A 25,958-nucleotide genomic window follows, 5' to 3' on the forward strand; every position below is an offset into this window, starting at 1 on the left:
TTACACCGATGTGATATTGACGTTGATTCAGCTATAATTCAACTCTCACTCTCATTGCCTACATTTCGGTAAGGTTATTAATTATTTTAAACTGTTGTGATTTGGTAGTTCACAACACCTTACGAATAGTAGTGAGCTTTGGCAAAAACTGCATAGCTCAATTCATAGCGAGCGTGTAGAAGAATTAAAATATCACAGATATACTTTTATAGGTGCTGCGGTTCTTGAGTTACGTTGTAAAGAGGGCGGAAACAACAACACTTTTGTAAAACGTACATAACTCATTAAAAACAATTAATTAAGCAAGTTTACAAAGTATACGATTTGTAGAATGAACTTTTGCAAAACATCAAGGTGTTATTTTTCAATAATATATTGATCTAGATAATGAAAATCGATTTTTAAGTTGCTTCGACCAACAATACCTCGTCTACCCTTAACAACGTCTCGTTGTGACGAAGGATGTTTACATCCCGGGTTTTCTTAAAAATGAAACTGAACACTTTGTACTGATTAATGTTTCTATGAAGGTTTGTTGAGGTTCTGTTAAACTTCCTGCAGATCTTCCTGATGTTAGACTTTTAGTTCGGGTGTTAGTGTAGCCATGCAGAACAAATAAGTGGGGAAAATAGACATGAGACCTACTACCTTTAAAAACAAAAAAACAACGAGAGTGTCCTTTAACCGAGGTAAAGGTTGCAACAGGTAGCATAACCTTAATTTAAATGTTGCATAATTTCATCTTAAAATGGGACTTAAAATGTCGCAGCTAGCCTAGGTCCCCTATATTATGAGCTTATATTATGGTATGGACTGGGGACAACTCAAACCTTGAGTTTGCTGCTGGATTTGGTCCCATATAACTCCAATAATATGCCAAGCGCCAATAACTCTACCAAGTGCATGCTATTTGATAATACAGTGGCTTAATAATTAACGGAGATCGTTGGTCAGCTGCAACATCGTGTTTTCTATCCTCCTGACAAGCAGATTATTTCTGACACCAATGACTGAAGGATTTCCGTGAAGAACAAGTTAGTGTATGGTTATAATATTTTTCACCCTGATGCGGTAGTGACGTCAACGCGTTGACCATGAAGCGCGTCCATTAGCTACTCGAAGCTGCGCCTAATTTAAATACGCACTGACGTCACTGCCACATCAGGGTGAGAAATAGCATAGACTCCATAAAAATTCGTAAACAAATTTCATGTAACGTATCTATATTATATTGTACAAAGCATTATTTATTGCAAGATGAAATACAAAACTAAATTATTTTTAAAGCAGCATCTAACATTGTCAACAGCCCGAACTCAATATGGTTACATATAGACCCTACTGAAGTAAACACTTCAGGGAAAATTGCATACAGTATAACAAATCCTTAGGAACCTACTTCTTCGTAAAGTTGGTATTTTCTGATTTTAAAAGAAAGATTAAATTACTAAAATTGATATGAAAATATACAAATGCGATAAAAAGAAATTTAGGCCAGTGGCGTAACTTTGGGCCAGGGTGCCCGGGGGGAAAGTAGATCGGGTAGAAGGATGTGCATAGTCCGACGTGTAGGACAGTGGCGTAGCTAAGGGTTGTGGCGCCCAGGGCTAAGGATACATAATGGCATTCCTCCCCAATTCTTGGAGCGAAGCCCGCGAAAATTTGCAGAAATAGGACCAATCACGCTTTGACTTTTGAAGATTCGTCACTACCTGTAGTGACGTACCTAGGTATTGTGGCGCCCAGAGGAAAGAATTAACAATACTAGTGGTGCCCCCTAGCCCGGGTGCCCGGGGGCGCGGCCCCCAGAGCACATAGGAGTTACGCCACTGATTTAGGCCCTCTGAATTGAAATGTCGCGGCCCTCTCCGAATTACCACTAACGGAACCAGTTTTACAATGCCTTTTTTCGGCGTTGGAATAGCGGTGGCGCTATTTAACATTTTAGAATAAAAAATGGAAATTCTATTAAAGACATTCTAGGTAAAAGTTACTACATTATTATTGATACAGGGATGACGTTAAAAATATATGAAGATTGTTTTAAAATGTACGTAAGCTCATATATTACGGTTTTAACTTCTTGAGCAAGCATTGGTGTAGCACACTATCAAACTCTGGGTTGAAATCTAAATATACATGTATGCCAAACATTCTGTTCTCCACCACTGCTTTAACAAGACCTCTGTAAAAGCTGTGTAACATATGATCGTCCTACTTGACGTTTTGAGGCAGCGATATGTTGACATTTCTTATGTGATATTTTATTTGTCATGACCAGGGCATGTTTGGAGTTGATGATGTTCGCGGTTTCTCTTCACACAACCACCAATTAAAAGTAAGAACAAGTTACATTTTAATTATTAGTACAGATTTAGTACTAATGAGACACACTAAACTTAAGTAAGAATTACTGTATATACAAATAACATTCTAATAATGCTAAATTAGATATTGCAATACAGCCATTCAAATTTATTTGTTAATAGTTAATTGATAAGAACTTTTTCGTCTCCAGCTCTTTGTACTAACGTCATCTTTTTAATCAAGCAGGTTATGGCGACAAGGCAGAGGATGATTTAAGCACTTCCCAACATTCCACTATGTTACTTGCGGTTAGCATAGCTGTGTGAGCGAACATGACACCACTACTCGCCCACTGCATATAGACGTACTGCACGTGCATGGTTTAATTTGAATTTGTACAGTTATATTTACATAAAAAGCGCTGTGAAGATGCTGGTCGATTTCACATTTTATGTTATCTACAGAAGGTGTGAATTATTATCCTTTAAACACACAACACTTTTGTTCTGAAATCGACCAAGTAATAATGACACACGCACAATTCTAAAACAACATATTTTGCACAGAGTTCAATGGGATTTGAAAAGTAAAGTGGCAGTTGAAAATCTAGTGATAACACTTTTGCAGTGCATGATGGGGCTTCCTTAAATCATCCTCTGGCAACAATAAGAGTAATAACAAAGCCGATAATGCCAAGAGCGTCACCCAACAATCCAGTAGGTAATCTGATCGACTGGCTTTTCCAAGCTGGTTGAGGCTCTCTGATACTGTAGTAGAAGTGTTTGGCTAAATTTTCATACGTTGAAGATTATGTAATCATTAATTTGAAATATCCGACCTTGAAAACGTATAAAATTGAACATTATTTTATGTAATGATTGGGCACTACCCGGTATGTTATGTTATGGCAAACTAACCTTCAATGTCACGCCTCTTTCGTCCAGCTGAAAAAAGTAAGGAAAAACACATACTTTTATTGTCATTCAAATATTTTTTTTTACCGACTGTACAATATTGAGGAAGGCCCGAGGTACAGTCATGGCCAACATGGTGGACAAAATGGTCTAATTTCTATTGGTAGAGTTCTAAACCTTGATAGAACTGCAACAAAAAGATGACGTCAAATTGTAGAGGACACGTTTTATTTGTACCAAACACATTAAAAGGTTATCGTATATTTTTACCGATTGGAGTGTTTTACATCATAGGAATGCACATTTTTTCGATGGCAACTATTTTTTTATCGACAAACATTCGTTAGAAGATACAAATGACTTGAAACAAGATTGAATAAGGTTTGTGCGAAAATTATGAACAACAATTATTATGATATAATCACTTACTAGTAGAGGCAGGCCATAAGCACACTGGGAAAGAACAAACTGATACGGCTCCTCCGAATTGATAACGATAGAATACTGCGGTACAACCACGATCAAATATAGCTCCTGGTCGATGTGTCCGTATTTCCAGATTGCTGTTACTAGTAGGTTCCGTCCACGTTTCAGACTTGATGAATTCAGAAGGTGTATATGTATCGGTGATCAAATTTGGGCAATTATTTATAGTAGGACCGTTTCGATCTGAAAAGTGAAAGGTTGCAAGTGCATGGATACCTAATTAAATAAATTATTATTATTATTATTATTATTTATTTATGTATTATTATTATTATTATTATTATTATTATTATTATTATTATTATTATTATTATTATATTATTATTATTATATTTAGAAGGCTTCGGCCCTTCTCCTTATTCATTTTTTTTTATAACTTCCATTTAATCACTATGAACTGTTCAATATGCCCATATCAAATTAATACTTGAATATCCCATTTCATCCATTTGCTTCAAGTTAGGTTTTCTACTCATATTGGCTAAATCACTAGGCCCATACTAAGCTGTCTATGTATTATAGCAGGACACTTCCCAGATTAAAGAAAATTGCAATTATTTGGTCATGGGCAGGCCCTATTTTAGTCATAGGTACATGTCATTAGTGATACGGTATTCTCATATTTGACCAACTGACTTTGGTATGCAGTGATACAGAATAAACATTGGCATACTGTATGTAATTTCAATAAAATAAATTAAATAGGCCTTACAGGCCTATAAGGCCTGAAGGAGTGCAGCGCAGAACTTGCAAGACCACTCAGCCTGCTGTTTGAGCCTTGCTTCTCCAAGAGAGTTTTCCCAAGATAATAGAAGACTGATTCTGTCATCCCTATTCACAAGAGAAATTCGAAGTCTAATTCATCTATGTACCGCAACATCTCTCTGCTCTGTATCATCAGCAAGGTCGTGGAGGCTGTTGGTCAGAACCAACGTCAGAAGTACATCCTTGGAAGCCAACTGATATCAGATAAACAGTTGATTTAGACCACACCACAGCACAGCTAACATCCTTACCATTCGGGCCCAAGAGTGGTCCGACTCCCTGGACAGGGGTAACGAAGTGCGTCTGATTGTCCTGGACATTAAATAAGCATGTCAAGGTCTGGCATAATGGCCTTTGCTCCAAACTCATGGCAAAAGGAGTATCCGGCAAGCTGTTCACCTGGATTAGGAGCTACTTGACAGATCGTTCCATCAAGTTGTCTTATCTGGCCAGTCATTAATTACTTCCTCCATCAATGCATCAGTACCCCAGAGGTCAATATTGGGCCCACTTTTGTTCTTTGTCTTCATTGATGACCTGAGTGATGAGTGTAAAAACCAACTCTACCTCTGTACGCAGATGATTCCACCTTGATTTTGGAGATTACATCTAGAGACAACCATGAAGCAGTTACTGCTAGCCTGAACAGAGACCTGGAGATAATGAGGATCTGGGCAGACAGATGGAAGGTGACTTTCGAGCCATCGAAATGTAAGGCTATTACAATATCAAGAAAGTGGAATCGAACCAAGCTAGATCTTATGTTTGGTACCACCAAGTTGGCTGAGAAGGAGGAGCTGGAGATCCAGGGAGTCAAAGTCGACAACAAGCTGCTCTGGATAAAACACATTTCTAACTTCGCATCCAGAGCAGAACAAAAGCTTGGCGGTCTGAGGAGAGTTGCAAAAAAACTTGGTGTCAGAGGCAGAGCAACCGTTTACAAGGATCAATCCAGATGAAGGCCCTTCGAATCATAGACGTGAGCGAAGAGGAAGCAAGTACAGAGCTGAACAATATCTCCTGGCAGGACCTTCATCCACACTGCAGTTGTTCACGTATGGAATAGCCTACCAGATGGAGTATCTGACAACGGCGCACCATCCTCAAGAGTAGAGTGCATAAGCATATTACCTCACGTGTCTGATGCTTTACTGTACCCCTTTACTCTTGTTGTTTCTAAGCTGCTGTGAACCACTGATTGGCCCATGTGGTTGTCTTTTATAGAGCCTAGGTGAATAAAAGTTCTTTACCTGTGTCACTCCTCATGGGCTATTATTCACTTAAGCATTTTACATATAAAAAGGTGGAGTGTGTATACATGGTTTCTATGGTTAATAATTGAAAACAAAATATGGATTAAAGGACATGCCTAAGGACTTGTAGCAACTGTATGATTTTAGAAGTAAACATATCCATATCAACGATTCATGTCTTCTTTTTCAAGGGAAATTACATAAAATCATTGGACTTATGCAAACACACCGACCATGGTGACCTATATGACCCCCTTTACACATTCTGCACCATTCTACTCTTACAGATGCAGTACCCTACCACCATACGTACTTACTTGATACTTGTAGAGTAAATGCACATCGTGCAACGTTGTTTTCATTATCTGTACACGTGTACTCTACAACAAGAGCAATGCCAACGGGGAGATTTAATGAACTAGTACCGCCAATATTGGATGTCAAGCTTCGCACTCCAGATGCATCTGTACAAGTTGGTGCAGTAAAGGAAACAGGTACTGCGGTACCTGACGCCCCAGTTGCTGAGATTGGTGCCGTGGGACAGCCTCGGATGTTTGGTGGCGTGGTATCTACTCCAGTGACTAGAAAATATTGAATAATGAACAACCTATGATTTATGATCAAGAACAAGAATGACAATTTCAAGTCAATGGACCCTTTGTTTTATTACCTAACATGAGACAGGAATCTTAGCAAACCTGACATTTATATACTTTAGACCAACAATTTAGCAGTTCCGAGGCCCAAAGGTTTCCATAATTCCTTGGTTGAGACCAACCTTAACATGGAAATATTTGATGAGTTGTTACTTTGAAGACTATTATATTTCAAGCTATTCACACTTTGAAGACTACAAGTGTATGGATATTGCACCAGCACCATTTCTCTTTGGATTCAAATTTCCCTCTACAATTTCAAGTCAAGGGTCCTTTGTTCTAAATGTATTATTTAACATGTAATCTTTGCAAACTTGACATTGTAATTGTATATCAATATTATTGATTTAATAATGGGAAATAAAATTTGTCTTGGTTTTGCTGCACATGTACGTAGTCATGGTTGCATTTTGTTACTGCGGTAGAAAACAGGGATAAACTTAGTTCCGTGTGTTGGTGTAAAAATGGGATGATAACTTGAAAATGCGATATCTTCTGACTAAAACCACTTATTATCAAAATTAAAAATTTCTACTACAGAACACTAATCACTGCTTTCTATGATAGCTTTTTGATATGTACAATCTCCGCAAATATATGAAAAAAAAAATTGAGTGAAGTTGGGTACAGTTCATTTTAAATCACCCTGTACATGACATTGAATGTACCAAAACCAAAAATATTACGGTTTGAAACATTTTAAGGACGTTTTGTATTCGCTGGGTATATCAACATTACTAATCATTGGTGCATATTTTTGTTCTCAAGCGGTAAGGTACTTTTGAACTTATTGGGTTATGAAGCAGGGGCGGATCCAGGTTTTTGACAGGGAGGCCACTCAATCTGCGGGGTATTTGACATGGCCACTGGAAGTACAACAATTTTTTGTCAAATCGCCTACAAATTCATCAAACCATTGTTTCCTTAACAATGGTCTTATAATCATTTCTTACCAATTCTTGTTACAGAGACGTCAAAGAAGCAAATCGCAGCATTGCTGGAGCTATCCGTAAAAGTATACGTAACAGTTGCTATGCCTACATTGAACACATCTCCCGGGTTGTGGGTAGATATGCGGTTTGGTGTCACACCGGAGTTGTCCGTGGCTGTTGGAACACTCCATGAAGCCACACCACTATTAGCTGTAGCTGCTACTTGGATTTGGACGCCCGTTGGGCAATTCCTGATGACGGGTGGTGTTTGGTCTATTCCGGTAGCTGCAAATATATACAAAAAGTCTTTACTTTTTCAATGTGTCCTTCAGAGCAGATGGAGATTTAAATGATACTTCAAAAACAAGTGATTTTTTTTTGGAAAAAAATATGTGTCAAACCGATAGTAGTTAATCTCGTAAATTGGGCTATTCCAGTTGAAATTCATATACCCCTTATGAAAAAACACGACTTTAATTTAATAAACAGTTGGTGTACATTTCAAATGGAGTCACACATTCATATAACCTCATTTGAAGTTCATACGCGCTATGTGGAAGATTACAGTCACGTCTTCCATAGGGGGTGTCTGGATTTCAACTTGAATAGCCCATTCATGTGGCCTGATCACGGCTGGTCACGTAAACTATAGTTTGGACTATGTAGAAAGTTCATGTCCATTTGTTAAGCATGAACAAACCTCTGCTATATATATGGATTTATAACAGTATTATTTTCAGGCAGACTAACTTTTTGCAATTAAGAGTGGTCAATCCCATTACAGGGAGGGAAGCGTAAAATCAAATTTCAAAGTATTATACGCCTCTGGAATGGAAACCGCTACTCTGAGTTTCACGGCATACCCGCACTTTCGAAAATTCTTCTGTTTTATTAAATGACATTCACTACCGGAGTGCCCTATTTGCAACACATATACAATATTTACAAAGTTATTAGAAAACTATGATTCCAACGTATAACAAAAACCAATGAAAAAAGAAAAAAACACCCGAAAATAACAACAACATTGAAACTCTCTGAGGCAAAAATCAGTAGAATGTAAGCATATAACCTGCGGTAGTAGGCTTGGCAGGGCATCGCCCATACCAAAATTGTCAAAAAAGGCATCAGTGTTATTATCCCAGACGCTTGTAAATTCAATCTCCAATGATCTAAACATTTTCCTCATGTTAACTGAGTGATTTGGTTGGCACCAATTTGAATATCGAGCTTAAACTCGAAATTTGAATATCGATTTTAAACCCGAAATTTCAATATCGAATTTCAAAGTGGGAAATAAAGAAGGAAAGGCAAGCAAGCAAGAAAGAAGGCAGGAAAGAGAAAGGCAAATCAATGAAAGAAAAATAAAGAAACAAGGAAGAAAGAAAGAAGGAGAGAAAGAAAACGAAAGTATTAAATGAAGGGAAAATGAAAGAAAAAAAAGGATTTTCAAACAAAAATGAAAAGCAGGATTAAATGGAAGAAATATATTACAGCAAAAGATTGAAGCTAGCCATATGTAAGTAGCAAGCATCAAAATTTGATAAAATACAACAAACAATTGAACTTAGGTAGTAAGCATAATATCAAAACCACAAAGCCAAAACATTAGCGTCTCTAGAGAAAGAGAACTAACTATTCTGTTTTATCATACATACTAGAAACGGTGACGGTAAATGTACATCTAGCAACGTTCCCGCTAGGATCGCTCGCTACAACGTGGACAGTAGTTACAGGTGGATTGGCGGAGAAGGATGACCCTGATGGAGGCGAGTAGTTAATGGTGACCTGCTCACCACTGTTATCGAATGCTATTGCCGGTGGATAGTTGACGACTGTAAATGATTGTCCTTGATTGGTGGAAGCTGTTTGGTCTTGAGGACATCTTAGAGTTGGTAGAGTTGTGTCGGTCATACCTGCACGGAATATGTATTTATGAAAAAGATTAAAGTATTACATTTTTGCAAGAACTGTGAGGAATGAGATTCAGACTAAATTCGAGAGGAATTCATGTTATATGTTTAAAAATCTTGTTGATTGCTGTGTGACAACGCTATCGTCTTGTTTATCTTCTCTCGTTTTGTCTTCTCCCGTTTATAATTACTGCTCACTTTGAGCGCAGCGATCTGGGCACGTGTGACGAGTTATTCGGCATACTTTAGAAAATAACTGGCTTTACTCAGAATTTTTGGTGGCAAAGGTTTGATAAGCCTATCCTATGTAAAAAGGTGTGCTGATTCCAAAAAAGCAGTCCTATTGACCCCACTTACGACATTTTGGCTGCTAAAGGTCATGGAAGGTCATAAAGGATTGGAGCATTTTTAATTTTTGACCCCTGTATGCCTTTCGTGACCTCTGGCGGTCAAGAAGATGTCGTAAGTGGGGTCAATAAGACTGCTTTTTGTCAAGCGTGACGTTTGACCCTAAATGGGTCATGTCCAATTTCAAGGCTGGTTTAGTAGAGCTTTCGCCCAAGTTTGATATAAAATTGGATTGATTGAGCCCATATTTTAAACCAATAAATATTGGGCGTGAAGCATCCAATTTTGTCATTATTATGTGTTGGATCCAATATTTTCACACACTTGGATTCATTAAAACATAATAAAGGTTATAATCGGTCAAATAATGAAGGAGCTAGAGCAAATTATGTCAAATGTTAACAAAAAGAAAGAAAAAAGCAGAAACTGCTGAAATACAAGATAGAGTCCAGCATTCGGCTGGACTAAGAAGAATAAGAATAAAGAAGATCCTGTAAGAAAAACGACACAGCTGTAGTCAACGACTATGTAAGAAGAACCTGTAAGAAACAAGGCACATCCGTCGACAACGGTTGCGCAAAGAAAGATGAAGAAAGATCCGATAGCATCTCAAAACCTAGCCCGGCGTCCAAGGCTAGGTAGGCAAAAACAACCGACGTTTCGAGTAGATAAACTGTCCTTCCTCAGGGACAAACAACGAAAATATATTACAGCAAAAGATTGAAGCTAGTTACATGTAAGTAGCAAGCATCAAAATTTAACAACATTACAACAAACCCTTTTTGAAATTGGGTAGCAAGCAAAATATCAAAACCACATTGCCAAACAATTAGCGTCTCTACAGAAAAAGAGCTAACTTTCAATTGATATTTTAACTAATATGTTTCCTAAACATCAAAAAAGGGCGATAATTGGTCAACAATCAATCGCTCTAATGGCTGTTTTTTATGCTTTATCATACATACTAGAAACGGTGACGGTAAATGTACATCTAGCAACGTTCCCGCTAGGATCGATCGCTGCAACGTGGACAGTAGTTACAGGTGGATTAGCGGAGAAGGATGACCCTAACGGAGGCGAGTAGTTAATGATAATTTGCCCACCACTGTTATCGAATGCTAATGCCGGCGGATAGTTGACGACTGTGAATGTTTGTCCTTGATTGATGAAAGCTGTTTGGTCTGGAGGACAACTTAGAGTTGGTGGAGTTGTGTATTACATTTGTGCAAGAACTGTGAGATTCATACTAAAGGGCTGTTCAATAATTATGAGCGGGGGGGTAAAATTTTCAAACGGCCTGTCAAAAACTGCTTGTCCCTCCCTTTCTCGGCCCACACAAAATCGTTTGCCCCCCCCCTTCAGCCTGCCAAAAGAATCTTTGCCCCCCCCCCCTTTGCACATGCCAAATTGTTGGGATCCCAATTTGCAAACCTAAAATGGTCCAGATATATATTCCGTAATAACCAGAATCGTTCTACAAACTCCACCCAATCACTGAACACTCTCTATTTTGATTATTTATGCACCAACGCATATAATGTAAAGAAATAAACGTCAGATATGCGCTGTGATTGGCTAATTAAAGAGATGCAACGCGCTAATTGGTTATTACATGCTGTCTATATAGACTCTATATCCACGTCATATTCTCCACCATGGTTTACCGACCATGTCATGCTATTACTAAGCGATACGATATATCACTTCATGACATGCTGCAAAACATCACACGGACGTGCATTCATCAGACAACTTACAAGAATAATAATAAACTTACCGCCTTGTTCACAGGTGACTCCAGAGAATGGTCCAGTGCATGCGCAGACAAAATATGAATTGAATGGTGTACATTGGGCACCGTTCTGGCATGGGTTGCTAATACATGGGTTTTCAGCTATAATGAAATACACAAAAATGTTCATGGTTTTTATGCTCTTTTATATTTTCCTTCAAAGATGTGTAACATAGATTAATAAACACATAGATTGGAATGTTCCTTGCCTGTGCCCTCTAAGTGTCCATAGCTTAAGAGGACGCCGGTACTGTTCAGACCTGGTGACATCGATTATTAAGTTTCTTTGTGTACGACTGTACGCTCGCGCTATTTACGCTATATTTGAGTTCACTCGACGCTCACGCAAACCTGACCTAGGGTCGACCTCCACAGGCAACATGCCCACATTCCGCGGTATGGTCTCTCCTGATAGGCCTACATTCTTAAAGCGTTTGGACATTTTGGAGGTCCTAAAAACTTAAAAAGTGCAATGTAAGCGTGTCTGCCGAAGTAGCAGTAGTAAAAACAAAATACACATTTTCAAAAAACAAATCAATACGATAATGTTCAAGAAAGTCAAATTTTAAAATTCCAGCAAAAGTTTAAAAGTTTGAAAGTTGTTAAAATGTTTATGCTTTATCGTTGTATATGCACTATGTATGTTTTTTTGATTCAGTGGTATGTTTCACCATTTGGTTATTGAAATTCATAGATATCTTAAAGGCATATATTGGAATGTCATCTTTCCCTGGGTAAGATCTGACACCAGGCCAGCCCATATGGCCAGAGGGTAACATGAGTAGGTTTGTTTCACCTTGAAGGCAAGGATAGTCTTGCTATTATGGGCTAACTTTCCCTAGGCCATCCAATATGCCATGAATTAGTAGGACTATATCTTGTATCTACTGGTTAGTTTATACTCCTATTTCCACATCTGTTAATTCTATATGGGCCTTTAAGTGTTTCGACAGCATTGACATAGTAACTTACTACTTATTTCGCAGAATTGTCCGAAGAATCCGATATTACATTTACAGACCGCAGCAGTTCTTTGGGCGTAACTGAAATAGGCATTGACACATGTTCCTCCATTTCTGCAAAATACCCGAAAACACTCATCCACAAAAGGATTATTCACTGCAGGTAAGAGTTGATATGATATATGGTCATTTTCGAAATCCTTTGTGGTGAAACCGAATATTACGAACACTAGATTGATGGAACTTCGCGGCCTCATAGTCCGAGGAACTGAGCCAGTTCTATGATGGAACGCAAGCATCTGTTTTTAATGGAGTTTCGGGAATTACCAAAGTGGCCAAATGTGAATCATTCCTCAATGCAATAAATAAGATTGTATTATATTGTAGCCTGGCACCTTTCACATTGATGTAATGTTAAATACCAACCCAAAAAACCAATTTTATAGCAGTCACTTCAAGCATTTCATTCCTTTTACATTTTCGATCATTATAAAAAGCCCAACTTACCTACGCTGGTGAGACAGTTGAAGCCACCGAAACCTCGGTTGCAAACACACGTGTATTGGTTTCTGTAGAACCCTTGTGTTGCACTGTTTTGATCATAACCGTTGTAACATTCACCGTTGTTCTGGCAAGGAACATTGTGACATGATTCGAAGTTGGGGATTATAGCTGCGAAAAGATGTTCAATACAACTTCAACTTCAACTTCAATACTTCTAATAACTGACGGCACCCTAAGGACCGGTAAACATTTAGCATGCGTTTTTCTGTCTGTCCTTGTAAACATGTAACCTACAATATTCATTTGTAATGGCTGTACAAGTAGAAAGTGTAATTACATGAGCAGGTGGAAAAACGCTTCGAATTAAGGGTTATGATTAAGGTAAGATTATTTTGCAGGATGATCTGGGTCAACATAAAGATATTTTTAAATTATAATATCTGTTGTTAGAACACTGCTCCAAAACACTAAATACAGACATTTCACAGTTTTATGGTGTATTGAATACGTTCCTTTAATTTAAAATATAATATCTTGAACAGAGTGGGCTTTCCTAATTCATGACAAAATTTTATTTTCTGCCAGGAATTCAAATAAAAAGTTAATTCAAAAATAAACTTTCAGACTCGTGGAGGTGTGATTGTGATTTATGTAACTCATATATTTGATTGACCAATTGCTGTAGTTTATTTGGCTATATTTTCCATTGTTTTATTTGATAAGTGTGACACACAGCGACAACGTCAGGTAGATAATTATATTATACAGGCAGGGAAACTAACTCAATACACGCCGCCGATACAAATAATACAAAATAGAGTTGACATTTCTATTCGCTCGCGCGCTCCTAATCAATGATCACCCATTTTTAATAACGACCAAACAGAATAAAAATCCTACATTGTTGAGCGGACAATAAAATAAACAGTGTCTGACTTTCTATAGAATTCCTGAACGATTAAACCACATGGTGACAATGACATAATTTGAAGTAACCTCGTGCTCTTGTCCTTTTCAGGTGGGCTAGGGGAATTGGGCAGCCGAGTTGAGCACTAGCGTAGAGTGATGTCATCTGCTATTTGATATTCAGACGATAGACCTTTGGATACCGGGGTAGAAAATGATGAATATCTCCCGTCATGTTAGGTTTCTAAAGAAGCCAATTGTAAGGCTTGCACTTGAATATATGTGTTGAAAGAACATGGTAGTCGTAAGCGTGCGTATTGACAAACAACCGTGCGTTTTGAAATCAAAAACTGACAAAAATTCGGATTTTATATGTGCAGAACAAAAAAATGACTGCTGCCCTCATTCGTCAACCCTTCAGGGATAGAACATAACACGAAATACTAGCGCAGTATAGACTAAAGCAGGAGGTAGTCGAAAGCAGATGACGTTCCAGGCTCACTGACATCTACAGCGGTCAGTGACCAGGCTATTGTCAATAGCCTTAGTCGGAGATCCCTCGGCCCATAGTCTCAAAACTATTACAGGTCAGAACAAGATGGCCGTGCGTGGCTGTTGAAGAACTAGTGGATTCAGCCTACCATCATGGTGATTTCTGTCATGAAGATATCGGGCGATGACACTGTGTGACACTTGGCTCTCAAATTATGTAAATGTATTTATATGCTCATCGGGACACAATTCTTTAGCCACAATATGTTTGAGCATGAATAAATGCATTAAAATGACCTTTGAATATGTTGAATACCGAAACTCATACTCCAAATCTTGAGTAAAATTTTGAATTTTGAATATTAAATTGGGGTGAATGAAGTATGCCACTGTAAATGAAACCATTATGTTCCATAACGTTTATTTATTACTATTTTTTATTAAAGCTGAATTTATACTTCATCGCTAAGCGACGAGCGATTGGTATTTGACCAATGAGGTGGCGCGTTCTTTCTTCTCAACGCAACAAAAGGCGCTCTACCTCATTGGCTAAAAACCAATCACTATCGCTCAGCGATTAAGTATAAATTCAGCTTAATACATACCTAATGGAGTCTCACAGTTGATACCACCATAGCCAGATGGACAGGTACATACGTAGTAGTTGTTACCCAAACAGGCACAGGAACCTCCATTTTCACATGGGAAGTTATTACATGGGTTCACATATATTTGAGTTCCTAAATAATAAATACATACAAAAATACATCAATAAAAAATCTGGTGCATTTGTAAACGGCGCAAATTAAAAAAGTAGCAAATTAAAAAAAGGTGAAACGCACAGCGCGACCATTGACATAGCCTGACACAACCGCTAGTTCATATTAATCGCATCATGCCTATTCATTAATAAAGTATTGTAACAATGCATGCGTTTCAACCATTGGATAAACCGGGCACTTGGAATAGTCGACAGGGGATGTTCGTGGGTAGGCGAGCTTGGCAATGCATAGAACCCCATAGAAATCAAACTGCGTGGTCATTATGATTTGGAACTTTTGAAAATGCACCAAATTTCATATACTGTTATTTTTTGTCAATTTAGAGCTTTTGATTCTGCACACGACCGTGTTATTGTTAATCAAATTGTCACAACACGAGCAGATTTAGATTTATGACGGGCCATGTAAGTGAGGCGTTTCTTTCTGTGTGTTGTTTTCTTCGATGCACATACCTGGCTTCCTTGATAACACACATAGCTACACATGGCTTATAATTAGAGCGCTGGTTGGATACCATCAGAATTCCCATGTTGTCGCCCTTTACCTACTCTAAGGAAGGTATTATATTTCCATCATCGTGCCTAAATGTTAAAAAATAGGGTTCTTACTGATTTCACAATTCACTCCTTCAAATCCAGGTTGACAAGAGCATTGATAAGCATAACATGTTCCTTGAACACGCGAGCATTGCCCTCCGTTAACACATGGGTTGTTGGTGCAAGGGTCCGGTACCGCTGAAATGATATCAAAAAATAAATAATATATATATATAAATATGAGAGTGTTAAGTAGTACCAGAATCAAATTTGTTCGATCTTTGGATCGACCGTCGATGTTGCTTCGATACTCGTAATTATGACCTATTAACTACTAGTAATTGATCAAAATTACTGATAATTATTTGTATTGGCTATTATCATTACATGCATAGATTCATTATGTAATTACAGTTAACAATAGTCTATTAATTGATTTTATAAATAATAAAGATCGACCAAGCATCGATGGTATATAGATCGAACTAATTTGGTTCTATTGCATTAGTACTCCCTGGTGACCCATTCGTAAACAGCATATTCGGAAGATATTGGACTGGATTCTAGTGCGTAGCAATACAACACTTAGTTTATATTAACCAAAGCTTTGGCCTACATTGGCTTCCTCAGTGGTGGTACTGAAAAAATAAATAATAAAACAGGCGAGTGTTTGCTTGTACATTAAATAAAACTTACCGGTTTGACAGAATGGTCCTGCGAAGCACGCAGGACAAGTACACGAGTAATCAGTGCAGCTATTTGGTTGAGCCTGGCAAATAGCACCGTTCTCACACTTGTGATTCAGACAAGCATCGATTCCTGTACGTAATAAATACAATGAGTATGTCCGGGAGTATGTCACATCAATGTTTATTTTATTTACAAAAAATATTATATAATGATATAAAATATTGCTTGTAAACTGTTAATCGTTTTCTGTATTAATCGGACACATGGGTGACTGAAAGTGTTTGGCAATACTGTAGATATGAATAGACAATAACATCAAAGAAAAATAAAAGTTACTCTCTTCGAATGGCGATGAACTACTCACGGTTTTGGCAGAATCGTCCATGATAGCATGGTGGACACACGCAGTAGTATTGGCTATACGAGCCTTGGAAGGCTGCACACTGTCCGCCATTCTGACAATTATGATTAGTACATGGATCTGGAACTGTAATAATGTAAAACCATAAGGGAAGTATTATATCTGACCCAATCCTATACCTAAAGTAAAGATATCACTTTTGATAAGGTAAGTTAACCTTTCTTCCACACTTTCTGCATAGACGGTCAATACAAACATTTCCAACTGCGATTGGAGGTCCCAGGTTCAACCATCTCTAACTTCCACCAACTGATGGCTCTTTTAAACTCTTATACTTTCATCACCTCTTTACTTAACCATGAAAACAACTCAATTCACTTCTATTATAAGCAAAAAGGTCAAAGGTCATATACTTTCATCCGTTTACAACACAATGCAATATAACACAATATATTGCAATACAACCAAGCAATATTACATAGCGCAGAAGCACAGAAGGGGACGTGACATATGGTGAAATTTATCTGGTCTGTGTTCCTAGATGACGGTGATTTGTCTCTACCGAAAGTTGCCTCCACGACGACCACGTTTAGTTCTTTTTACGTCTTGAAGATCAGGGCTTGGGATTAGACTGTAATATAGGCCTAATGATATTTACCTGTATTCAACCGATATTTTTCGCCATTTATTTTCTGAACGCCAGCGAAGGCGCCGAGCTTCATGTATGGTGTCATTGTACCATGGAATACAAGGCTGAATAGTACAATGCCCTGGGTAAGTTGTCAACGACCCTACTGAGAGATGTTTCATATGCAACTATGTCATTAGCGCTGACAGACAATACAATGCAATACAAAGAGCATTTGCGCCATTTCCAAAAAGCTCAGACCGCTTACAAAATACCTTAATACTACTTAAACTACAATTGAAAGTACAATACCAATAAGAACATGTTAAGGGAACAAATAAGTTTTGAGCGCTTTCTTGAATATACTCGTATTTATAGATGAAGATGGTCAAATATAGACAGGTAGCTTATTCCACTCTTTTGATGCAAAAACTGTGAAAGTTCTATCTCCAGCTAAGACTCTAGTCCGGGCTCTAGTCATGGGATAATCCAGGCGAAGATAATCATTGCAAGATCGGAGTTGTCTCTTTGGAACATACAATGATAAGCAATATATGTTGGTCCTTGTTTGTGAAGACATTTATATACAAGCAAAAGTAATTTGAAAAGGATCCTTTGGCGTATTGGAAGCCAATGAAGTGATTTTAAAAGTGGTCCAGGTGAGTGTTTTCGGCCGACTTCCAATACAAGACGTACTGCCCAGTGTTGAAGACGTTGTAGACGAGTAATATGAGTAGATGGTGATGAGGAGAGAAGGCCATTGCAATAGTCAAGACGAGAGAGTATCAATGAACGTGCGGCATAATGACATGTAGGTTGATCTATATATTTCCTAATTAATCCAATGTGACCTCAAGAAGTAAAGTTACAAGCGATTAAATAGATGAAGGACCAGTTTTAAAAGTGACGAACTGGCCTATTGTTTACCCAGGTTGGTCCGAGAGGGACACATGCTAATCCATGGGAAATCCATGGACCGTTCCAAGCTCATACTATTAAAAAAAAGTACATGCCTGGATAGCCAGTGTAGGCTAATAAAATGCATGCTGGCCTAGATAGCTTTGATAAACAAAGGAGAGAAGACCACTCCCAAACACAATGACAATTGTACAATTTTACTCTTAGCCCTTACTTCGTGAGAACGGAAACTGGAATTCCAATCTCAATCCCCGATGCAAAGGCTTTAAGGCGCAAAAAGATTCCAACAAGCGCAACAAGCGATAACACAGTTTCTTCAATGAAGTTTTATTTTAAGCTGTTTTTATTTCAGTTTTTACTCTGTACTTTTCATAACTTTCATTTTATTTGTCAGCTCTTTTGTTTCAGTTTTCTTTTGTTCCTTTTGTTTTAAATTTAAGGCACAAACAAATTAGCCATTCACCACTTTGAAACCAGATGTCTAGTCCGTATAGTTTTGAATAGGCCAGTTTGTCACCTTTAAAACTGGACATTCGTCTAATCAAATGCTTGTAACTTTGTTTCCTGATGTCACATTGGATTCAATGGGGTATCATAATGTACCAGATTAGACAGGGCATCTATTTAAAAACATTTACCCCAATATGGCTCTGTTTTGAAATTGTGATTATTTTTCTAAGTGTAATGATGCTTTTTAGCGCAGTATACCATAAGCATATATACAATCAACTTACAACAGCAATCAGTGGAGTAACCAGTTGGGGGCCGGGGGCAAGCTGCTCCCCCCCCCCCGGACACAAAAAAATTGGGAAGAAGAGCAAAAAATTAGGAAAGGGAGAAGGAGAGAAAAGAGGGAAGAGAAAGGGAAAAAAGAAGGAAGAAAAAAGGGGAAGGGAGAAGAGGAAAAAGGGAAAGAAAGAGGGAAGAAGAGAAAGGGGAAAGAAAAAAGAGGGAAGAAAAAGGGGGAAGGGAGAAGAGAAAGGGGAAAGAAAGAGGGAAGAAGATCTATACTACTCTCATTGTGAAATTTGTATTCTGAAACACTGATTTTTTAGCTTCTAATATGCCAAAAACCAGGAGCTTCAGGGTCTCCCCTTGACCCCTGCCGAGGCTTTCCCTGGACCCCACCAGGGGCCCTAAGGTGGCCCCTGGACCCCACCCGTTTAACGCTTCGCGGCAAGCCGCTCGCTATGCGAGCTTTCAGAAATTGGGAAATTTTTCAAGCTTGCCCCCCCCCCCCCCCGGAAGGTCAGGTCTGGTTACGCCCCTGACAGCAATAGAAGAAACACTCATTAATAAAATAAATAATATACATTGTTCAAGATACAAGCACTATAATTGCACAACACAACCCATTTAAAATTTAAGAGACGCCAAAAACCCCACACTTGAAACCAGACTATGCAGGAAGCAGTCATCGAACAAAACACTCATAAAATACTCACAGCGTGCACACATGAAAACAAAACGCTATCACGCAGAAAGGAGCCAATTATAAGAAAATTCTTATCAACGATGGTCGGCTTTTCATCTCAGCTAAGTTCATATCATTACATTTGTACAATTTACTTCGAGGACTGTTAAATCACACCCCCTCCCTCAAAGATGCCCTTGGCCCAAATAAATGCTGCATGTATGGTTTTTTATGGCTAGCCCTGCACACATTTTAAAAATGTTTAGTTCTACTGACACCAACACAGTAAATGTATAGGATGCATATAGTTAGCTAAATACCTAATTTAAACATGTTACACACACAGACTGGCAAAAATATTACATAAACAGTGGCACATCATAGATCAGATGTTAAGAAAGTTGGGCGTGGCCCGGAGCGAAATTATGGTTGCAGGAAGAAATTACCTGGAACTGTAACTGTAAGACTATCATTCGATGTAAGACCACAATTGTCAGTGGCTGATGCTGTTACAGTTGACACTCCAACTGGATATGCTGCACACACTTGATTTCCTTGAAAAGTGAATGGATCCACTGTCCCTTGAATTGATCCACAGTTGTATGTTACAGTAAGAACTGTTCCTGAATTGTCTGTTGCTAAGCATTGTTGGAAACACACCTGTGTGTAAGCTTGTCCGCTCTGAATTTGGGTGCTGACATCTTGTCCGCAGACAACACTCGGCAGGACAGTGTCACCTGCAATGAATATATTGTTGTCGGTCAGCTGTAATTACCTTTGCTTTCAACCAAAACATGCTAAAATACACATTATGCGTTTATATCATATGTGAGATTTCTTTCTTTTTATCAAAGGCCCACTTTACCTATAAAAGCAAGCAGTCAGATGTGATGAGTTGCTAATGTGAAGAAACCACTAGTGTAGTGGTGAAACGTCACTAAAACGTGAGTAAATTAACATCGTTTTTTTGTTGGAATTGTTCAAAACGATCAAAATTCATAAGGTGGCTAATTACTTCCATTTTTACTTCCATCTTCTTCAATTACTAGCATTTTTAAAAACATTGCAAAATTGAAACATTTAACTTCGTTCTCATATAAAAATGATTTCTTTGCATTATTGCACTTTTTTGACTCCCCCTGTATTAGTAAACTCATTACACTGTGGGTGATCAGGATCTTGTCCATTTTTATACAGTCTCAATGTGTAACATTAAAGGTAATTTCAAAATGGAAAATATTTAAGGTACGATTTTCAATATACTTGCCTCTACATACCAGATGCGTGCCTGGACCTGGACTTTTTTTTGTCAGGAGGGAAGCAATATGCCCAATGAGCGGTCCAATTTGCGCGAACCGTCCAAAAATTGTACAATATTTTATACCCAAAAACAAGGTGCTTAGGTATGCGTATTTAAATAGTACTAAAGGAATATTTTATTTCTTAAATGTTTCCTAGATTTGTCGGGGTGGGGGTAATGGCCCTCCCTGTCCCCCGCCACATGTAAGGTCAGAATGAAGAAACTCTTTATTAATAATAATACTTTTTGAAGTAGAAAAGGTTCTTTTTCATATCCAAATATACTCTGGTACTCACTCAGAAATATTTCAATTCCTATCAGGAATCTTGATCACTCTGTTGTAGTGTTTCTGGATGTTCTTTTTTAATTGTTTCATAAAGATCACACAACAGCAAGTGCTTTATAAAATATTCCTTGGAAATGTATTCGTTTTCTGTATAAGTGGACACATGTGTAGGCCTAACTGAAATTGATTTGGCAATACCGCAAAAGGTTAGAAAAGATTGCCAGAAAACGTTTAACTGTCGCGTTATATAAAAAGGTCATATAAAGGGTATAAAACGTTTACATAACATTCAAAAACATTTGTTAATAACATACTGCAAACATTCTAATATAATGTTATTTAAGAGGTTTAAAAACATTTGGCAAAAAATGTTTGCAACAAATATTTATAATAACATTTTGATAACATTGTAGTGTGTTTTCATACAAAACGTTTTAAAACGTTTCCATGACCTTTATATAACCCGACATTTAATGTTATGTTTTTATCTAAACCAAAACCCAAAATATATAACATATTTAAAACATTTAAAAACATGTTTGTGTTTGCTGGGATCACAGCGTGACAATTCAAAGATACTTTCTTGGAATAGGGATGGACTACTCACGGTTTTGACAGAATGGTCCATAATAGCATGGTTGACACACGCAGTAGTATTGGCTATACGAACCTGGGAAGGCTGCACACTGTCCGCCATTCTGACAATTATGATTATCACATGGATCTGGAACTGTAATAATATAAAACCCATACCGTAAAAACTCGATAGTTAGCATATGTGCTTACTATCGAGCGCATTTAAAACATGCAAACATGAAGTGCCCCATCCACAAAGGTGTAAAGGGTTTTGAGCAAATCTACGATACACATAGTTATACACGAACAAGTAAACCTGCAAATGTGTGTCTCAACCCCATTAGCTCAGCTAGTAAAGCGCCGGACTTTGGTACAATTTCATGTTTTCAAAAGCGCTCGATAGTAAGCACATATGCTAACTATCGAGTTTTTACGGTATTGTCAAAAACAATAATGGAAGTATTATATCTATATCATATTCATTAATGAAGTATTCTACCCTTACTCCTACACCTTCTACATCCGGAATCACTTTATTATCCTGATTACAATATTTACCTGGTGCAGGATCAACAGTCACAGTAAATGTACAGCTGCGTACATAATTATTGTCATCTGCGACGGTTACTGTGACTGGTGTTGTGCCGATAGGAAAGACGCTACCAAATTGATGGCTGTATGATGTGAAGGTGTACGGCGGAAAACCACCTTGAGCTGTTGCTGTTGGGTAGTTTACTACAGTAGGTTGTCCTGGTGCTTGCGAGATCATAATATTCGTTGGACAATTGATAACCAGAGGATCTGAAAATTGGGAAAACGACATGAACGTCATTCCACATAGGCTTTACCGCAGTGCTGTTGCCTATGTGCATATCCATGCTACTATACTGTCAAAAACATTAAGGGTAGTATTAGATATAACACAATGCTACTTAAGTACAGATATCACATTTCATTTAATGAAGTAATCACCCTTTTCCCACCATTTCTGCAAAGACCGTTTTTGTGATCTTCCGTAAGAAGGTCAGTATCTTCTGATTTGTGTGATTCTCCAACTCTACCCTAAGTATTAATGAACACTCCTTAAATAAGTGAAATACTTGGTCAGAACATCCACTGATCATTTGAAGGTCTATACAAGTTGAAAACAGATTGGGCTAAAAAGTCAACCAAGGCACAGTTGCTTTATTAGTCAAGTCAGTTTGTGGCCCACTTTTTATAACTTGAAGGCAATGGAATGAGCTCATTTTTAATTTTGGCACGGAAAAACAACATTGGGCAGTTTTGGGGAAAGTTTTATAACCCCAGCGCATTCTATCAGCGTATTATTGGCAGCGAAATTAAGTATATTGTTTACTTCGGATGTATTACTTGCCCAACGACGTTGTGTTATTTTAGGAGATGAAAATAATCGTTATTTAAAAAAAAAAGAGTGATTACGTTATTTACCTGATGCAGCATTTACCGTCACAGTAAATGTACAGCTGCGTACAGAAATGTTATCTGTGACGGTCACCGTGACTAGCGTTATGCCGATAGGGAAAATGCTACCAGATGGCCTTCTGTATGTGAAGGTGTACGGTGGAAAACCACCGCAAACTGTTGCTGCTTCTGGGTAGTTAACTGTAGTGCCATCAGATAACAGTCTTCTTACCAGAAGATTCGATGGACATGCAATGAGTAGTGGAGCTATAAAGAAAATTGGATTTATAATAAACAATGTCTGTTATAACATTTTGTATTTTCCTGTGATATTTGCCCGCCACTGGATAGAAAAGGAAGAGACCAAGAGGGAGAAGCAAAATGGGAATGTTTAATGAGCTATTAACATGTTTTCGTATGTGGAGCAAAAGCAATGAGCTGAGAACAGGAGAATGACATTAGGCGGAGACGCCCTATTTAGCGTTAGCTTTGGATATTTAATTATTTCATTTATTTTCCAGCCGACTTACCCGGGTGAAAAATCAATATAATAATTAAATGCTCACAGTTAACGTTAAATAGGTCGCCTCCGTCTAATGCGTAGATTGGAGCCGTGGACATGCCTAAAGGCAAAATACTAAGCAAGCGAGAAATGAAGAATATATTCGAATGAATGACCAATGATATTGTGTTGAATGTATTCTCGTGCATACGAATATTATAAGAGACCTTTTACAGTCCACAAAATCTTGTTAGGGTGTGAGAAGTGTTCATGGCAAGGTCATCATATGTACACAAATCATATCCTAAACCGTCATATCTTTTTATAGGCAGTTCTTGTTTACTTCATGAAATTTTTTAAATGTTGTCAAAATGTTATTGTAAAATATTCAGGCAAACATCTTTTGCCAGCTCTTAAAAGTGCATTTCGTGATCCACAGCCTCATCCCCCCACTTTTCTCCAAAAAGTTGAGATTTTTATACCACTGGAAACCTCTGGCTACATGTTGTTTATGTACAAAGAATTTCATGCAGATTAATTCGTTTGGCAAAAATATCGTGAAATTTTTATTACGTTCTGGTCTTTGTCTATGGGGCAGTGTAATTGACATAATCATAGTATTACATAACTTGCAAACACAAAATAGGAATCAACTGAAATTTTGGGAATAAGTCTTTTTTTGTGAATATCTAATAAAAATGTCATAAAAAGAGGATGCTATGATCACGAAATACTCTTTGAATAACATAATAATATTTTGCATCTTATTTTCACAAATATTTTTGGAACGTTATTAAAACGTTTTATACTCTTTATATAACAAGCCAATAAAACGTTTTCTGTGTACATACGTTTTGTGTTTGCAGCGTAAATATGAGGAATGGATTTTTTTAGGAGATGAAAATAAGAATACAATAGAATCACAAAGAATTACAATATTTACATGATGCATCACATATCGTCACATCGAAGCTACAGGTGCGTACATAATTGTTGCTATCTGTGACGTTTGCCGTGACTGTTGTTGTGCCGATATCAAACAAGCTACCAGATGGATGGCTGTATGTGAAGCTGTACGGTGGAAAACCACCAGTAGCTGATGTCGATGGGAATGCGATGTTCATACCAGCACAGGGTATACATACAGATTTTCGACGTCGACGTCTTCCTGGCGGACAATAGCCCAATTTACAATTATTGCCCAATTTATTCCCGGGACAAGCAGGAACGAAAAAACCTACAGGATTTGTACATAATAAATAAGGCTTATTCATTTATATCTCGTGATATTATTCCAATATGACTATATTGTAGTATCCTATAGTGTAAAAAACAAAACGAGAGTTTTCCATCTTTTCAGAACACTGACCCATATTTTATCCTTATCATGCTTATATCGCCAGCGAAGTGGTTATATAACTCCCTGGTAACTGGATCACACACCTTTTGGAATTGGTAGTACATGCCATAGACTTTGTGTTGCAAGCATTTCGATCACAGTGCAGACTTGTTGACATGGTGATAATCGGATTACACGTAACACTTCGCTGGCGATGCATGCTAAAAGGGGTTACGGTTCGCTCAGAGGATGATTTAAGGAAGCCCCATCATGCACTGTAAAAGTGTTATCACTAGAGTTTCAACTGCCACTTTACTTTTCAATTCCCATTGAACTCTGTGCAAAAGATGTTGTTTTAGAATTGCCCGTGTGTCATTATTAGTTGGTCGATTTCAGATCTAAAGTGATGTATGCATGAAGGATAATCCACACCTTCTGTAGATAACATAAAATGTGAAATCGACCAACCTTTAGAAGGTGTTTTTATTGTAAATATATCTGTCCAAATTCAAATTTAACCATGCACGTGTGTATGCAGTGGGCGGGCAGTGGTGTCATGTTCACTCACACAGCTGTGCTAACCGCAAGACTTGCTGGGAAGTGCTTAAATCATCCTCTGCGGTTCGCTATCTCTAAGGACCGCTATCTCTAAGATTCGCTATCCCTAAGGTTCGTTATCACTAATTACGAAAAAGGTCCACTATACCTAAGGTTCGATATCACTAATTTTAAATAAGGTTCGCTATCTCTAATTTTAAATAAGGTCCGCTATCACTAATTTATTGAAGGTTCGCTATCTAAGGTTCGCTATCACTAATTTAAAATAAGGTCCGCTATCTCTAATTTTAACAATCCCGGTATCCCTAAGGTTCGCTATCTCTAATTTCAAATAAGGTCCGCTATCTCTAAGGTTCGCTATCTCTAAGGTTCGCTATCTCTAAGGCTCGCTATCACTAATTTCAAATAAGGTTCGC

General features: G+C 37.9%; 1 protein-coding gene across 1 annotated transcript in view; it reads right to left on the reverse strand.

Annotated features, from left to right (window-relative positions):
• Positions 1-587: 587 nt before the first annotated feature.
• The window catches only part of LOC140151375 (uncharacterized), a 41,976-nt gene continuing 16,605 nt past the window's right edge, over positions 588-25,958 (reverse strand). The window contains exons 4-20 of the mRNA XM_072173686.1: positions 24,589-24,882; positions 23,171-23,410; positions 22,280-22,522; positions 21,753-21,875; positions 20,006-20,296; positions 16,603-16,725; positions 16,245-16,367; positions 15,621-15,746; positions 14,836-14,970; positions 12,836-13,000; positions 12,339-12,485; positions 11,352-11,468; positions 8,972-9,229; positions 7,335-7,598; positions 6,043-6,306; positions 3,651-3,890; positions 588-3,251 (exon numbers count right to left, since the gene is read on the reverse strand). Of these exons, the coding sequence (XP_072029787.1) occupies positions 3,220-3,251; positions 3,651-3,890; positions 6,043-6,306; positions 7,335-7,598; positions 8,972-9,229; positions 11,352-11,468; positions 12,339-12,485; positions 12,836-13,000; positions 14,836-14,970; positions 15,621-15,746; positions 16,245-16,367; positions 16,603-16,725; positions 20,006-20,296; positions 21,753-21,875; positions 22,280-22,522; positions 23,171-23,410; positions 24,589-24,882 (3,185 nt within the window). The 3' untranslated portion in view covers positions 588-3,219. The remainder of the gene's footprint in view (positions 3,252-3,650; positions 3,891-6,042; positions 6,307-7,334; positions 7,599-8,971; positions 9,230-11,351; positions 11,469-12,338; positions 12,486-12,835; positions 13,001-14,835; positions 14,971-15,620; positions 15,747-16,244; positions 16,368-16,602; positions 16,726-20,005; positions 20,297-21,752; positions 21,876-22,279; positions 22,523-23,170; positions 23,411-24,588; positions 24,883-25,958) is intronic.

Source organism: Amphiura filiformis, chromosome 4 (assembly GCF_039555335.1).
Source record: "Amphiura filiformis chromosome 4, Afil_fr2py, whole genome shotgun sequence".
Classification (NCBI taxonomy): Eukaryota; Metazoa; Echinodermata; class Ophiuroidea; order Amphilepidida; family Amphiuridae; genus Amphiura; species Amphiura filiformis.